This window comes from Pogona vitticeps, chromosome 4 (genome assembly GCF_051106095.1).
Source record: "Pogona vitticeps strain Pit_001003342236 chromosome 4, PviZW2.1, whole genome shotgun sequence".
Classification (NCBI taxonomy): domain Eukaryota; kingdom Metazoa; phylum Chordata; class Lepidosauria; order Squamata; family Agamidae; genus Pogona; species Pogona vitticeps.
The window spans coordinates 44511202-44527529 of NC_135786.1; the positions used below are offsets into that span (position 1 = coordinate 44511202).

A 16328-nucleotide genomic window follows, 5' to 3' on the forward strand; every position below is an offset into this window, starting at 1 on the left:
GTCCTGGGGAATCAAGGCTGTTGTAAAGAGTTGCACTCAGTACCCTCTACCTGTGGGTGGAAGTAGAGCTTTTGGAACATTAGTAGTTTCCTATGATCAATAGGAAACTTACCCAAGTCTACATACATAAATCAATGTAAAACAAAAACAAGACTTACGATCCAAGTGCTTCCATGAAAATAAATGTTTTTCTGATGTTGTTAGTCTGTTTCTTCCAGGAACTACCCTCCTCCTCTTGTTGGTGGCCCATCTTCTCCAGATTTGAAGCTGGGAATTCTGATAGGATACAATAATGATGATATAATGATTAAACACAAAGGAGCAAATCAACACAGCTCTACACTAATTCTTAGATTTTTGTGTGGCATATCTTTTCCACTGTTGAATACACCTGATATAGTCCTTAGGTGATATTTGCAACATCTCTTGGAAATGTTCTGAGCTAACATATTTGAGGAGAGATTAAAAAAAAGTTTGGCCAAATGTCATCCTCATATATGTTATGTGAACCCCAAAAGACTCAATTCCAGTTAGGGATCTTCATAGAAAAGTTGCACAATGGACTTTAGGGCATTCACAGAATTGTGAGTATCATAGTTGTTGGGGAGAGACTTAGGTGAATTGAGTACCTGCAGAGCTTACTTAGAACCTCTGTTATATTAGAAATGTCCCAGCAGAAATATTTTATGTCTTAGCATTGAAAGCTTCTGAAAAATCTTCAGCAGTTTTTTTTTAATATTCAGCATATCCTAATAACATTAAATTAAATCTGCTGATTCAGGAACAACACGTGAACTGCTTATGGTTTTCAGAACAACTTTATGTGGCAGTGATCCTATAATCATTTCTACTGATGGCTGACTCACATTTAGTGAATCGGAATAGAAATTGACTTCATGGAAGATAATAAGCTTGTTTTTTTTAAAAAATTCATATGGCCCAGGAGGCCTCAACATTGCTATAGGAAACCTGTCTTTCTGTCTGTTTAGAAATTGTCACACAGAGAATCCTGATTAGATTCCCTTTCATTCTTATTGCAATGCCCCACAGTGATACACTACGCTAGTTCCATTAGTGTCGCTCCCAAGTTAAATACAAAGCTTGGAACTATTAGCTGCTAACATAGTCATTTAGATGGTGATGACTGCAGATTTTAGTTGCTTTTAAGAGTTGTAGGAACTCGTGGTGACTATGCTAATCTAATTTAAAAGTCTACCAGCTGAGTTAAAAGTAAACACACATAAAACGGGACAAATTCAACATTATACAGAATTAACACTCCAAAAAAAAAAAAAAAAAAAAAAGGATTAGCAGACCCAAAACTCAACTTAATAGTTGCACTTTTCATCAAAGTAGAAATTAATTAAAAATATTGTCCAGGAATGATTCCAAAGGAGAGGACTGCAATTAGAGATGGGCACAAACTGCACTTCACTGGTTTGGCCCAGACATGTGCTTCCCTGCCCCACCTTCACTGGGCCATCACCCAGTCAACACCAGCAGCACAGGCTGGAGGCAGGGCAGAGAAGCCCATGTTGCTGTCCATGATTGGGTGATAACCTGATGAGGTGGGGGAGGGAAGTGTGTGCTGCACCAGGCTGAACCACTGAAGTGTGATTCATGCCCATCTCTAATTACAATTCACATGTACAAAAACATAGCATACAACATAACTGATCCAAATAACCTGGAATGCATCAAAGTATTAGGACAATCAGAAAGGAAGGTTAAACCATTACTTGTACATATTACTTTGAGATGAAGCAAGGTGGGCATGATGGTTCTGAGTGCCTAGCCTTGTGGGTTCTTGAACTCCCTGGAAGCAGTGCCAAATCTGGGTAGACTAGAGTGATGGGAGGCACTGGGACCAGGCAGGTTCCCTAATCATCCCTACATTTGATTCTCCTGGATTCACCAACCCAAGATAAACAGGGTAATGTGGCTAAGTGGCTAGAGTGGGACTCCCTGAACCTGGTATTCTCCAACAAATGAATTTGAACAAAAAGGCAATTAAAGGCTGCCTCAAACTGGCAAAAATTATTGCTCTTGCTGTGACAAATCAAAGAAAAAAAAATGGGAACAGGCCCATGTAGTTCTCAAATAAACCAACAGGCCCTTCTTATGCATGTTCATATGAGTGGCAAAGGAGGAGTCAATATTTCAATTAGTTACTGCCTGCATCTTCTATTGAAAAAGTTTATGAGTTTAATGTAGCCTCTTCCAGATGTGTTAGGCTACCACTCCTACCAAGCCATGGGCTGGACTGACTGCAGAGGATGGGAGTTGGGCTGTCCAAAGGGTGAAAGATTTAGGCAGCTTGATGAAGGGTGGAGGTTCCAAAATCTAGGGATCCAGATGCTCTTGGGCTACAACTCCCAGCAGACCTAGCTGACACAGACTTCTTGAAGATGTTGTTAAAGAACTTATATGGCCTCATGTTTAGGACAGTGTTGTGGTGTATTCTGAAATTATATTTCACAGTTTCTACCAGGTGTGAAGACCAGAAAGACACTTCTTGGCTTCCTATAAATGGAAATTGAGCGCTGCCTGGGAGCTGTACTGCAATGGATGCAAGAGAATGGACTGAGGCTGAACCCGACAAGATGGAGGTCTTGAGGGTGGGTGCTCCTCCTATCAGTGGTTTGGGAAGCTCCCTCTCTTTTTTGGGGGGGGGGTGACTCTCACCCCAAAGAGTGTGGTCCACAGCTTGGGGGTTCATCTTGACCCACCACTTACCATGGAGTTCAAGGTAGCATCTGTGGTCCAAGCCACCCATCTACATCTTTGGCAGTTTGCCCAGCTGCACTCCTATCTTGATGTTGCGGCATTCACCACTCTAGTCCATGTGCTCGTACTCTCAATATTAGACTACTGTAATGCGCTCTATGTGAGACTGCTCTTGAGATTTCTGTGGAAACTACAAATGGTCCAGAATACAGCCACCAGACTATTAACTGGGGTGAAAAAACATAATCACATTTCCCCCACTCTGGCAGCCTTACACTGGTTGTCCATTCATTTCCGCATTGACGTCAAGTTATTAATGCTTACATATAGGGCCCTAAACTGTTTAGGACCTCGATACCTGGCAGAGCGCCTGCTTCCACCTAGCTCTACTCATGTCACTCGATCTAGCCAGGCTGGGCAGCTGAGGGGCTTGACCCCAAGAGAGGCCCGGAAGGAGAGAACTAGAGTCCGGGCCTTCTTGGTGGTGTCCCCTCACCTCTGGAACATGTTGCCCCTGAGATTCTCCTGGCACCCCCACTGGGAGTTTTTAAGAACAAGCTGAAGACTTGGTTCTTCAGGCAGGCCTTCCCCCATTCCATCATGTAGTTCCCTGTGTTTTCCCATCTTGGACTTTGCTTACTTCTCTTTTCTGTTTGAACATTGTCTGTTTTAATTCTTGTTTTATATTGCTTGGACTGTAAGCCACCCAGAGTAGATTCGTATGAATCTAGATGGGCGGGGTAAAAGCCAAATAAATAAATAAATAAATAAATAAATAAATAAATAAATAAATAAATAAATAAATAAATAAATAAATAAATAAATAAATAAATAAATACATACATACATACATACATACATACATACATACATACATACATACATACATACATACATACATACATACATACATACATACATAAATAAATAAATAAATAAATAAATAAATAAATAAATAAATAAATAAATAAATAAATAAATAAATAGGAATTCCTCTATCATTCGTGTTTACAAAATGCCTAAATGCAGATCAGAGGAAATTCTATATAGACTGAAATATAAACAACAGATGTTACTCCCAAAACCTATGTTTCTCAAAATGCCAATTAAATTTACTCCTTTTCTTCCTCAAAGGACCTCAGGGAAACATATATTTCCTCAGGATCCATTCAACCATAATCTTCTCTTCAAAATGAACCTGTGAGGTGTGGTTAGGCTGAACGATAATCAACAGTCTGTGGTTAATTGGTGAACTTCACAGCTGGATAGGAAGTTAAATCATGTTGAATCTGATTTCGACCACCTAACCACTACACCACACTAGCTCAAACCAGCCAAATGCACTAGCTATTTGTATGTTAAATTGGAAACATACTAGGGAATTCTACTATTGTATCATAACAGTAATTATTGCAGTTAAAAAGAAATTCTTGAATGTAATATTAAACACAAGTACTTGAGAAAGTTTCTGTAGTGTTCAAGAAGGCAAAAGAAACATAAAGAAAGGAAGACAGAAAGGGCAACTAAGAGCAATTTGCTTCAAAGGCTCGAATACTTTCCATTTTTCATTTTCCAGGAGGAATAAGAGCTTCCAGGCTCATGGCTGATTTTTCTAGAGACCAAATTGAATCTTTTGTTGAAATGGATCATTGTGAACAGTTGGAAATCACTACAGCAAAAAAAGAGAAGGCAGTGGTTCATTTCTTGTGACAGGTAGTTAAGGATTTCAAGTCCCACTGCAACTGTATTTGCCACCTTTAATGAACAGGGTGACAAGGTTTCTGAGTGCCCCGACATCAAGTTTCAAAGGTTAATTCAAGTGCAGTGAAAGAGAAATTGACTCAGCTGCTAAAGAATGACAGCTTTAGTTTGTAAGTTCTTTACATAACAGTCAGCCTTTCTCTACATGCAACTGTATAACCTCCCCTTGTTCAGCTGCAAGTCCTGTTCTAAAGTGGCCTTCCTCAGCTGCATTATTTATCGATGCACGTGTTTTAGCAAAACCGAAGAATTCAGAAAGGAGAAACTTTCCCAGTGCTTCCCAGTGTCTAATTTGTTGTTTTTGTTTAGTCATAAAGTCATGTCCAACTCTTTATAACCCCATGGACCAGAGCATGCCAGGCCCTCCTGTCTTCCACTGCCTCCCGGAGTTTGGTCAAATTCATGTTGGTAGCCCCAATGACACTGTCCAACCATCTTGTCCTCTGTCGTCCCCTTATCCTTTTGCCTTCACACTTTCCCAACATCAGGGGCTTTTCCAGGGAGTCTTCTCTTCTCATGAGATGGCCAAAGTACTGGAGCCTCAGCTTCAGGATCTGTCCTTCCAGTGAGCACTCAGGCTTGATTTCTTTCAGAAATGATAGGTTTGTTCTCCTTGCAGTCAAGGGGACTCTCAAGAGCGTCCTCCAGCACCACAATTCAAAAGCATCAATTTGTCGGTTGTCAGCTTTCTTCTTGGTCCAGCTCTCACCTCCATACATCACTACTGGAAAACCATAGCTTTCACTATGTGGACCTTTGTCAGCAAGGTGATATCTCTTCTTTTTAAGATGCTGTCCAGATTGGTCATTGCTTTCCTCTCAAGAAGCAGGTATCTTTTAATTTTGTGGCTGCTGTGACCATCTGCAATGATCATGGAGCCCAGGAAAGTAAAATCTGTCACTGCCTCCATATCCTCCCCTTCTATTTGCCAGGAGGTGATGGGATCAGTGGCCAAGATCTTATTTTTTTTAATGTTGAGCTTCAGACCATTTTTTTGCGCTCTCCTCTTTCAACCTCATTAAGAGGTTCTTTAATTTCTCCTCACTTTCTGCCATCAGAGTGGTATCATCTGCATATCTGAGGTTGTTGATATTTCTTCCAGCAATCTTAATTCCTTTTTTGGATTCATCCAGTCCAGCCTTTCGCATGATGTATTCTGCATATAAGTTAAAAAAGCAGGGAGACAATATACAGCCTTGTTGTACTCCTTTGCCAATTTTGAACCAAATCAGTTAGTTCCTTATCCAGTTCTAACTGTTGCTTCCTGTCCCACATATAGATTTCTCAGGAGATGGATAAGGTGGTCAGGCATTCCCATTTCTTTAAGGGCTTGTCATAGTTTGCTGTGGTCCACACAGTCAAAGGCTTTTGCATAGTCAAAGCTTTTGCATAGCAGAAATAGATGCTTTTCTGGAACTCTCTGGCTTTCCCCATAATCCAGCGCATGTTAGCAAGTTGGTCTCTAATTCCTCTGCTCCTTTGAAATCCAGCTTGTACTTCTGGGAGTTCTCGGTCCACATACTGCTGAAGCCTACCTTCATTTCACACACTAGCATAACCTTGCTAGTGTGTGAAATGTGTTCAATTGTACAGTAATTGGAGCATTCTTTGGCACTGCCCTTCTTTGGGATTGGGATGCAGACTGATCTTTTCCAATCCTCTGGCCACTGCTTAGTTTTCCAAACTTGCTGGCATATTGTTCACCAAATGTAGTTCCTTAAATCTGTTCTTCACTTCCATTGTGTATTCATAAGGGATTTGGTTTAGATTATACCTGACTAGCCCAGTGGTTTTCCTACTTTCTTCAGTTTGAGTTTTGCTATCAGAAGCTGATGATCAGAGCTACTCAATTACTTCTATGGGATTCTTGCCCACAATAGTAGATATGATAATCATCTGAATTGCATTCACCCATTCCCATCCATTTTAGTTCACTGATGCCCAGGATGTCAATGTTTATTCTTGCCACCTCCTGTTTGACCACATCCAGCTTCCCAAGGTTCATAGATCTTACATTCCAGGTTGCTATACAATATATTTCTTTGTAGTGTCAGACTTTCCTTTCACTTCCAGGTGCATCTGCAGCTAGGTGTCCTTTTGGCTTTGGCCCAACCACTTCATTAGCTCTGGAGCTACTTGTACTTATCCAATTTAGTTGGATCTTATTCTTGATCTACCCAACATTTGTACAAGAGGCATTATAAAGTGCAGAACTATATTCCAAGGCAGAAGTGGCCTGTGGGTTGGGATATTGTTTTTGCTCATCACCCCAAACTTTTGAAGGTTGTGCCCCACTGCCCCAGTCTCAAACTGTTTTTGCTTTGGGAGGAAGTTAGGTCAAACATTAGCAAATCTTCAGCTCCTCTTGAATTCTTAGAGAATTTACAGGTTTTGAACAGGATGTTAAGGTCATAAAGCTATAATAAATCCTACACACCTTGAAACATGGGGCTACTTCAAAGGGCTTACCTCTCTAATTCTTTTTCTCTGCAGATATGTGACCATAGCCAACGTGCCAGAGGAATAGCACTATAGCTATTGCATGGGATTCGCTTCCTTGTAAAATGTGTATGTACATCTTACAGCTATTTTAGCTAGCTAGCTCAGGAACAGTCTACTAATACATAGACTGCTTAGAGCAAGTGTGTGCAAAATGGGCTTATGTGTAGTCACTGTGTGTGCTTCAGCTTGTGTTCAGGGAACTCACATGGATGACATGTGAAAGCTGAGCTCTCCAAAGCCAGCTGGATTAAGCTGCTGAAACAAACAGCAAAGACATGAGCAACTGAAAAGCCACTCATTGCCAAATGTGAAACAGAGACTGTGAATAAAGCAGATCATATTGAAGCTTTATTAGGAAATTAGTTAGGAGGATTTATATAGGCTTTCATGTCCCCCTTATGTATAGAACAGAATATATTTATTGTCATTGTACTTCCGTACAATGAAATTAAAAATCAGAAATTACAGTACAGTGTGCGGTGGTCATTTATGTTGCATGGTCTTATGTCTCTTTGGGTTAAGACTGGAAATTATTTTAAGGGAGCTGAAGTACACCCAGAAACCATTCTTCTGGTCTACTGTTCTTCCGAGTCAAATGGCTTTCACAGATTCAAGCAAAACCAAAACCTGTGAACAGAGACAAGCATAGAAAGGACATGGGGGAACTAATATATCCTGCAAAAAAAGCTAGAGAGACATGATATGTGCACATTTGAACTGGATACACTGAACACTGGATGGGATGGGGGAAGGTCTCTTGAATGTTCATTTATCCTGTCACAAATTTAATGTAGGCAGTTAGGGCAGACCAACAGAGCATGCCCATCTACCCTCGTATATCTGTTAAGGGATTTTAATGGTGAATGATTCTGGAATATGCACAGTTTAGAGTGTTTTGTCTATCTCTCACCCTTGGCAGGGGAATGAGGCAGTCTCATGTGTTTTTCAGTGGGTGTCAGTTCATCTGTCAGCAAGCAGGTTGTCTAGTGCAGGGTTCTATTGCTTCATGTGGTGCCAAGACCCTTCAGCTGTAACCAAGAAACATGCAGCCATTTTTCACCCCAGCATTGGGTTTGTATGCTTGCTTTCACTCTTCCTTTTTTACAGGCCACTGATTTCCAGTTAGGCCAGCAGCCCTATGTTTTCAGAGTCCTTGTATTAGCACAGCTTGGTATATATACAAGCTTTACACACACAAGCTAGGCTCTCAAGAAGCGTTCAATGGAACATACATAAATTGGTAGGCCCATCTCTACAGTGCTGTTCCGCTTGAACACATTAAGTTTCTTGAACATCTACATAGGTTGGAGGAGGCGGGGGAGAAGCAAAAAAGCACTGTAACACCAAGCTATTAGCCAAAATACTATTACTTATGCCCACTGGCATAGATCCATCGGCATAAATCTCAGTGGTGAGTTGTCTCCAGTTAAAAAGTTGGTGTAGGCAGTTGTATGACTTAAACTGTGACTACAAACGCATATGACAACTTCTTAACCATTAATAGCAGTAGTAATTCATACTGAAATTTACACCAGTGGCCTATTTCTTCACAATGGCCTATTTCTTCAATATGATTCCAGCCAAAATTTGTCCAAAAGATTATCTGCACAATCAAAGATGACCTACAGTGGTGCCTCGCTTTACGATCGCTCCAATTAACGATGAAGCCGCATTACAATGAACTTTTTGCAATCGTTTTTGTGATCGCTTTACGATGTTCCCTGTGGGAGAATTTCACTTTGCAATGATCAGTTCCCTGCTTCGGGAACCAACTCTTCACAAAACAATGATTTTCGGACAGCTGATCGGCGGTTTCAAAATGGCCACCGGGTAAACAAAAAGGCCCGCCGCTGTTTTCTGGGACGGATTCCTCTCTGCACAGGCAGTGAAAATGGCCGCCCTATGGAGTTACTTTGCTGGATGGTGAGTTTCCAGCCCATCGGAATGCATTAAACGGGTTTTAATGCATTTCTATGGGCTTTTAAATTTCGCTTTATGACATTTTCTTTCTACAGCGATTTCACTGGAACGAATTAACATCGTAATACGAGGCACCACTGTATTTCTTTTTTCCCCTGATGTTTACCCCCAGTACTCTACTATTTTTCAGTTTCCTTAAGTTGTCTTTCAATTCTGTAGCAGGAAAAAAGAAACCAATTTTCAAATGTTTTAATTCTATGTACCCAAACTATTGAAACTTTATATGAAGTCACTTCAAAGAACATAGTTAAAAACAAGCAAACAAACAATACTAACTAATAAAAATAAAATTTGGATGACAAGACTTTAAAATTCTATTCCAGTTCTCTGACGTACCACCACATTTTCCCTCTGAAAAATGCAGAATGGGAGGGATCATTCTCCAGATTTTGCTACCATACTTATGAAATGTTTAGCTATACTGAAAGTATTGGAGGTTTTGCAACCTCGCATGCAGCCTCTAGTAGATGTGGTTGGGAGGGACTTTTCTGGGCTGGGGTGACTGTCAATCTCTCTAGCACAAACCACTCATTCCTTCCCTGCTTCTGAATTCAGAGAGATTCATTTCTCTGCTGTTTCCTTTTTCCTCTTTAGAGGTTTTTTTTTTTTTTTGCTAAAAGCAATCTTATTTGTCAGTTTGTTGTTTGATCTGTTGAATTTGAAGTAAACTTTTTTTTTCTCCTACTAATGTTTCAAAGAGTTGTTGACACTGTAAGTGCCAGTTGATGAGAAAATGGGTGGACTAATCTGGGGAATCTGAAACTATTCTGCTTTGTAAATCCCTGAGCTTCTACTACACAGCTAGAAGAATTTAACTGCTATATTATGCAGCAAACATAGGGGCTAGGTACTATCATGCAGCTTGATCCTATTCATCCTTTTCCAGAAATAACCACTAATTAAATTGTGCTTATAAAATTGTTGTTATGGGCCATCAAGTCACCTTCCACTTATGGTGACCCTATGAATTAGTGATCTCTAAAATGTCCTGTGTTCAGCTCTTGTAAACTCAAGGCTGTGGGGTTTTTCTAAGGGTGTTAATCTGTCTTGTATTTGGTCTTCCTCTTTTTCTGCTGCCTTTAGTTTTTCCCATCTTTTGACTTTTCTAGCAAGTCTTACATTCTCATGATGTACCCAAAGTATGATAGCCTTAGTTTATAAAATTATAGTCTGTTTAAGGGAACCTGGAAACAGAGGAAGCTGGCTGTGGCTCTCAAGGGTTTCAGGAGAACATAGCCTGGCTTGGTTTCCCATCCAGGCACTAGCCGGGCCTGACCCTTCATAGCTTTTGAAAGCAGGTGAGAATTGGGTTGTTACAGGGTACTCTGTGGGAAGGAAATAAGCTGCTCAAACTGAGTATCCTTCCTGGAAGGGGCAGCACTGCCATAGGGCAGAGAGGCGGCCTCCTTGGGCAGCAGATTTGGGGTCTCGTGAAAGGTAAGCAAACCGCTACTTATTTAGTGCATTGTGATTGCTCTGTGACAGCCAAGAAAGGGAAGATGATCTTGGGAGGTTTTTTGCTCTGTTGCTGAAATTTTTTGGCTGGCCTAAAGAAAGTGCACCTTGACCTTTAAGAGACAGACCACTTGCTGCCTATTAATTATGAAGGTATATCAACCCATTGCATACTTATGAGGAATACGTCCTAATAAACCTACTGGGAGAACATGGGCATAAAGGTGGGCTGCAGGACCTTTCCATTTCTTCTTTCTGCAAAACCCGTTATCATTTTACTCCTGATTTAATCAGCAGGCGTAGGCAGCAGATGCAAGAAGATATAGTTGTACATCTTTTGTCACTATATGGCAGATCAACAAAGATTTCTGACTAAGAGTGGCAACAAAATGACTCCCCATTGCACTGGAAACTATACTGCTGAACGGAGAAATCTTGGGAGAACAGGGCTGGATTTGGGTGCTGTTATGGCTTGTGGCCTAGAGAGGGGTGTACCTTTAAGAGGCAAGTGTTAGCTCTCTTACACCAGTGCTTGAGGGCAGTGGGGTGTCCTTAAAACATTTCAAGTCAGATGCTTGCTTTTGCTGTTTTCTTACTGAGTAGCTGAGGAGAACTCTCTCACTCTTTCTCTCTCTCTCTCTCTCTCTCTCTCTCTCTGTGTGTGTGTGTGTGTGTGTGTGTGTGTGTGTGTGTATGTATGTGTGTGAGAGAGAGAGAGTAGGAGGAGGCTCTATCCAGTCATTACCTAAGCACACAGAATGCACATGTGTTGTGATGAACGTGCTAGGTCAGCCTCCACCACCATTACTTGTGGCAGTCTAAAGAGGGAGAAGTTGCTTTGTCTGGGTAGTATCTTTACAGTATATGAGCCATATTCAGCGGTGTCTTAGTAAACCTGGAAAAACATATGCTCAGCATAACACCCACCTCCACAAGGTGCAAAATCTAACCACCAGGATCAATCTGTATCAACAAGTGATAAACAGTTTCTCTAAGCAAACCACCTCCAAGTACATTGTATTATAACAGGTGTACTTTCCTGGGAAAATCCATTTCTCTCCCAGATGCTGGGAGGATTACAGCCAGGTTAGGGGGAAAGAGCGAAGCTGAAGGGATGGTGAGTGGCAGATGATGTCACAGTCACTGTACATACCACGGTCCAAGGACTTTGACCCTGTGAACATTGGTCCCTGCACCACTGTGCACCAATTGGGGTTCTGGCCCTGGTAAAGAGGCTATCAGAATACAGCAGTATTTCACTTATTATTTTGCTTATTATTAGACTGTCTTAAACTTTCATGTGCTGAAAGCATCTGGGAGGGCAGCATGCTCTCCTCAACAGGCGTGGTCCCCACACACTTAACAACTTAATGGGGGCAGGATCAGAGAAGAGAGAGAGAGATTGTGATCATGCCTGAAATCTCCTCCCTTTCCTTCCAGTCTTCAAGTTCACAACACACCAGGAGAGGCAAATGGTAAGCCATTGGAGATTGTTGGGAAAATAGCAATCTTGCGTGTGCTGGCACTGGGTATCAGTGGGAGGGGTTTTTACAGCCTAATGTGATGGTATTTTGTGACTAATATGATTGGAAAAGTTCTTTTCTGCCTTTGGCATTTGAGGCAAACCCCCCGCCCTGAGTGTTTGCTTACTTCTATTGCTTTTGCTGTTGATAGCCCTCTTCCTCTAACATCGAACAAGCATGGAGAGTCTCTCTATATGGTGGAGACTCTATTCACTCCCTTTTATTCTTTGAACTGTAATCACAAATGGTAACTGTAAGTAAAGATACCTTTTTATACTTTAAATGATTCTAGAGCGATTTTATCATATAAAGTGCTAGTTTGTGTGCAAAAGAAACAAAGGGGAGAGGGAGGGTGCTGAGATTGGCTCAATTTCTCCATGTTTCTGCATTATTCTTTTTTTTTTTTTAACCTCATACTCTGCGAACTAAAAGGAAAAAGCAAAATTCTCCAATAGAACTTGCCAACTCAAGAAAGAAAACAATGATAAAATTTGCTTGCAGAATCGCAACAAAGTTTCAGAAACAGAGAGAGACAGAGAGAGAGAGAGAGAGACAGAGAGAGAGAGAGAGAGAGAGAGAGGACATTGTAGAAGAAGTGGGAATGGAAGCTTTGCCTCCTCCATTTGTTCGGCCTGGAAGTAATCCTCCTGAAGTCAGTGATCTGAGGGTGCTTCTGTCTGGCTACTAGGACATGGAGGCATACTGCACATGGTGTTCTTATTTTAGCACAGTCAGTTTCTCAGCGAATCAAACTGTATATTAAGGAGAACATATGCCTTGGCAATCAGACTTGCAAATGAAGCCTGTGTTTACTATCTAATGGCCAATCACAGAACAATGCATGCTAAGTGCAAAACACACGCATGGGGAAAATCCTGTGCTATGACAGACATTTTTCATCAAGCGAAGAAGCACATCTTCTAAATTTGGGCTTTAGTTTGGCCCTTAATCTTTCACTAATGGACCACCTGGTGGTCAAACTAATAACACTGAATTTTAATGAAACTTGCATGATACTGTTGATGCTATTTTGCTCTTCACAAAAATGTGCTCTCTGTGAGGACTGAGGATGGCTGTCATTCTACTAATTTGTTGGGGCCCCAAAGCTTTTCAAGAAAAAGAATTATCTTCTAACTGTCATCCCCCTCCCCAAGATGTGCTCTGACAGACTGTTTCTATCTTCTTGGTCAAAGTATATATTCCTTTGGTGCACATCTTTTAACTGTAAGCCTCTGTGTTTCCAATTGTCTTGGAACTTTGTAAGCTATTGTTTGAGATTTTTGTAGTATGTGTAAGAAACAGAAAAGCTATACATAGCATCCAGGCAGTCTAGCTTCTCTCCATACCCTGCCTTGGACCCCTTGTTGCTAAGCGTGGGCTATGCTGCTTTGTCTGTACTAAGAACAAAACCTGGGCTTGTGTAAAGTTCTTCTCCTTTGTCCCTCCCTTTGTGGGGGAGGACATGATGTTTGGGGCTCTGCCAGGTACACACAGAAAAATAGGTTACCCTAGTCCTGATACACACAACTAGAGCTCAGAATTCTTGCATTCTTAATGTGTTCCTTTTGCACAAAGATCCAGCTGATGGATTGTTGGGTTGAATCCTGTAACTCTGTAATATACCCATCCCTTATATTCATGATATGGAAGGTTGTCATCAAAAATTTTGTGTTTCCTTATAACATGTACCAAAGAGTAAAAGCTTGCTCTGCCCTCAGTCCTAAACTCCATTTCTACTTGGGGTCTTTATCCCCAACCTTAGGATTGGATTGTTCTTCGAAGTCAAGACAGTTCTCTAAAACTAACTTGTGTAAGAGCAAGTTAGTTTTTTCATAGAGATGGTAAATAATAGGCTTGTGGCTTTTTTGTTTGTGATGTCAAGGCAACTATAATCGGCCATCGTGATTAGATGGAGATGGAAATATTCCTTTCATCCGCTTCAAGGTCTCACAATAAAATTGTTTTAACTCCCCCTATACTTCTTGTATAACACTTCAAGTGTCTTTCATTTATTTAAAGTATCCATAAACCAGGATTCAGCCAGAAAGTTTCCCAAAGTGTCTTACAAATCTCTGAAGTAATTGTAAGTTCCTAGGCTCACAATTGGAAAGATATGCATCAAAAGAGAAAGGATTGGCAGGGAGAAGGGGGGGCAGAAATCCCAAAAGTAAACTCAGGCACTAGATTCTTAGGCTAGTATCTTACTGGGCATCAGTGTAGTAAAGTGTGACTTTCACAAGCCTTGCTGTTGTACAAACAGAGGGTTATGTGTTTTTTTTAAAATGAAGTTTATAACTTGGAAAACAGCAACACTTGCACAAGCACCATGAATCTGCAATGTTACCCTGTTGAGACATTTCATTCAGCAGAAGCTCCAAAGGTCATTGGCTTTAGTGAGAAAGTTCAGCAGGTCATGGAGCTGGATCTGAGCATTCCCAAATCCTAGATATTCATGTGGGTCTAAGAGTCCTGGTCTACTTTACAGGCTTTTAGCAAAAAAAGAACCACAAACTGAAAGACCCATGAGACAAATCAAAACAGTAACCACCTAATATCTTGGGATATATTGCTTCAAAGTCCTATGTGTAGGAGGAAGAACAGACGATTTGTTATGTATCTCATAGTTCTTCTCACATCAAGTGCTTCAGTAGTCTAGTCTACCCTATACTTAGAGTGTATAAAGTTAATTTTATGAAAAGGGAAGCACTCTCTAAAGACAAACCCCCCCACTTTGCAAGTAAAAGCATAAGAGAACATTGCAATGTATCTTTGCCACCCAATGTAAACAGTGTGCACAGTTGTTGAATTGCTGTCATCTCTGCCTGTATCTCAGCCTGGACGTGTTTGTTTTGCAAAGAGAAAGAAGTAGCAATATTTAAAGCTCAACCTTGGGGGTATCGCCCCCCCAAAAAAACATTATATACCAGATAAGTGAGATTTGGATTTTTTTTTCCTGTTTCAGAGAATGATGTGTCATCAATTATAATCTAATAAGTGTTATGACCTTGCATAAATATTTCCTCCGGAAAATTTGTTCAGCGTTCCTATCTTACAGCGTCAGCAGATGTGTTATTCAGTCTTCCATTGAATGCATGAATTAGTAAAACAGGAGAACAGTGAACATAAGAGTTGAGAAGCAAAGTTAAAATGAATAGGAAAGTAAATGCATGCATCTGTTGCTCTCCTTTTCTTATAACCTCCAACTGTGTAGCCAGATGAAAGAAGGTGCCAAACACTACCCAAACCATTGGGTTATAAAAGAATATAATTCATTTACCTTTCAGTATAACACAAATCAAAACTACCTATCAGGTGTAATCATATGTAAGAGAACAGGTGAACAGGAGAAACATTATATATCTTCACTAATTATATATTAGAAAATTATGACCCAGAATGTAATGACTACTCAGGTGGTACTATTGATGCCAAAGGAATATGTAAGCTTGAGGTCAATGAAAACATTATGCAGAATCAGGTTTAATGTTTATTTCCAAATTAGTACAAATGATTGCCAAGTATCATTCTCCCTTTACAAAACTGCCAAGCCTCCTGTTTTTATTTTTTCAAGGAAAAGTCTCAGCTAAAGTACTACACCAGCTATAGATTCTCTGCAAACCTATGTGTTCCTAGTGAAAACATCGCATCAAATCTAGACAAAAAGAGTCTTGAAACAATCAGAACAGGATACCATTCGTACCTGGGACAAAACAGGCACAGAACACAAATTGTTGTCAAGGAAATAGGATCAGCTTACCCCGCAAGACAAAAAATGAAGCAACTTCTGTTTTCTGGCTCTCCTGCTCAGCTCCTACAAGTCTGCAGGGATTAAAGGCAGGCACAGTGCTAACAATAAACTGAGATTAAAGGGGAGGGATGCAGGAGGCTCCTTCCATGAGATGGTAGCAAGGCAGCTCTTAAAGGGGAGTGAATGAACACTAGAATGCTTTTTTTTTTTCCTGTGGGTGTCTCTGAAGCAGGAATGCAAGTAGGATTTTATACTTCCAGACCTGTCGTTAGGGCACTCCAAGCCACATAGCAACAGTCACTCATTTATATTTCTTCAGGCTTGGAAACAGATTTAGCTGGTCCCAAGAATGGCACAATGCCCAGCTTTCATGACAAGCTCATTATCTTGCTGGGCTCCTCTGACACTTACACGTGGGTCTGCTTTAGCTGCTGTGGCAAAAGCAGTGCCAGTTCAGGCGGAGGGGCATTTTTCCTCAAAATGTTGAGTGGATGCAACTTGGTACACAAGCCATGCAAGGTCTACTAAAGCAATGGTTGAGACTTATTGTGCTGCCTAGTTTTTCTAAAGCTAGAAAAACTAGCTTTATACAATAGATGTATGAGATTCGCTTTGTTAGCAATGGTCAAAGT

General features: G+C 40.7%; 1 protein-coding gene across 1 annotated transcript in view; it reads right to left on the reverse strand.

Annotated features, from left to right (window-relative positions):
• CAMK1G (calcium/calmodulin dependent protein kinase IG) overlaps window positions 1–15949 on the reverse strand; it is a 48783-nt gene extending 32834 nt beyond the window's left edge. The window contains exons 1-2 of the mRNA XM_020780655.3: window positions 15706–15949; window positions 159–276 (exon numbers count right to left, since the gene is read on the reverse strand). Coding sequence (XP_020636314.2) covers window positions 159–250 — 92 coding nt within the window. The 5' untranslated portion in view covers window positions 251–276; window positions 15706–15949. The remainder of the gene's footprint in view (window positions 1–158; window positions 277–15705) is intronic.
• Window positions 15950–16328: the final 379 nt, after the last annotated feature.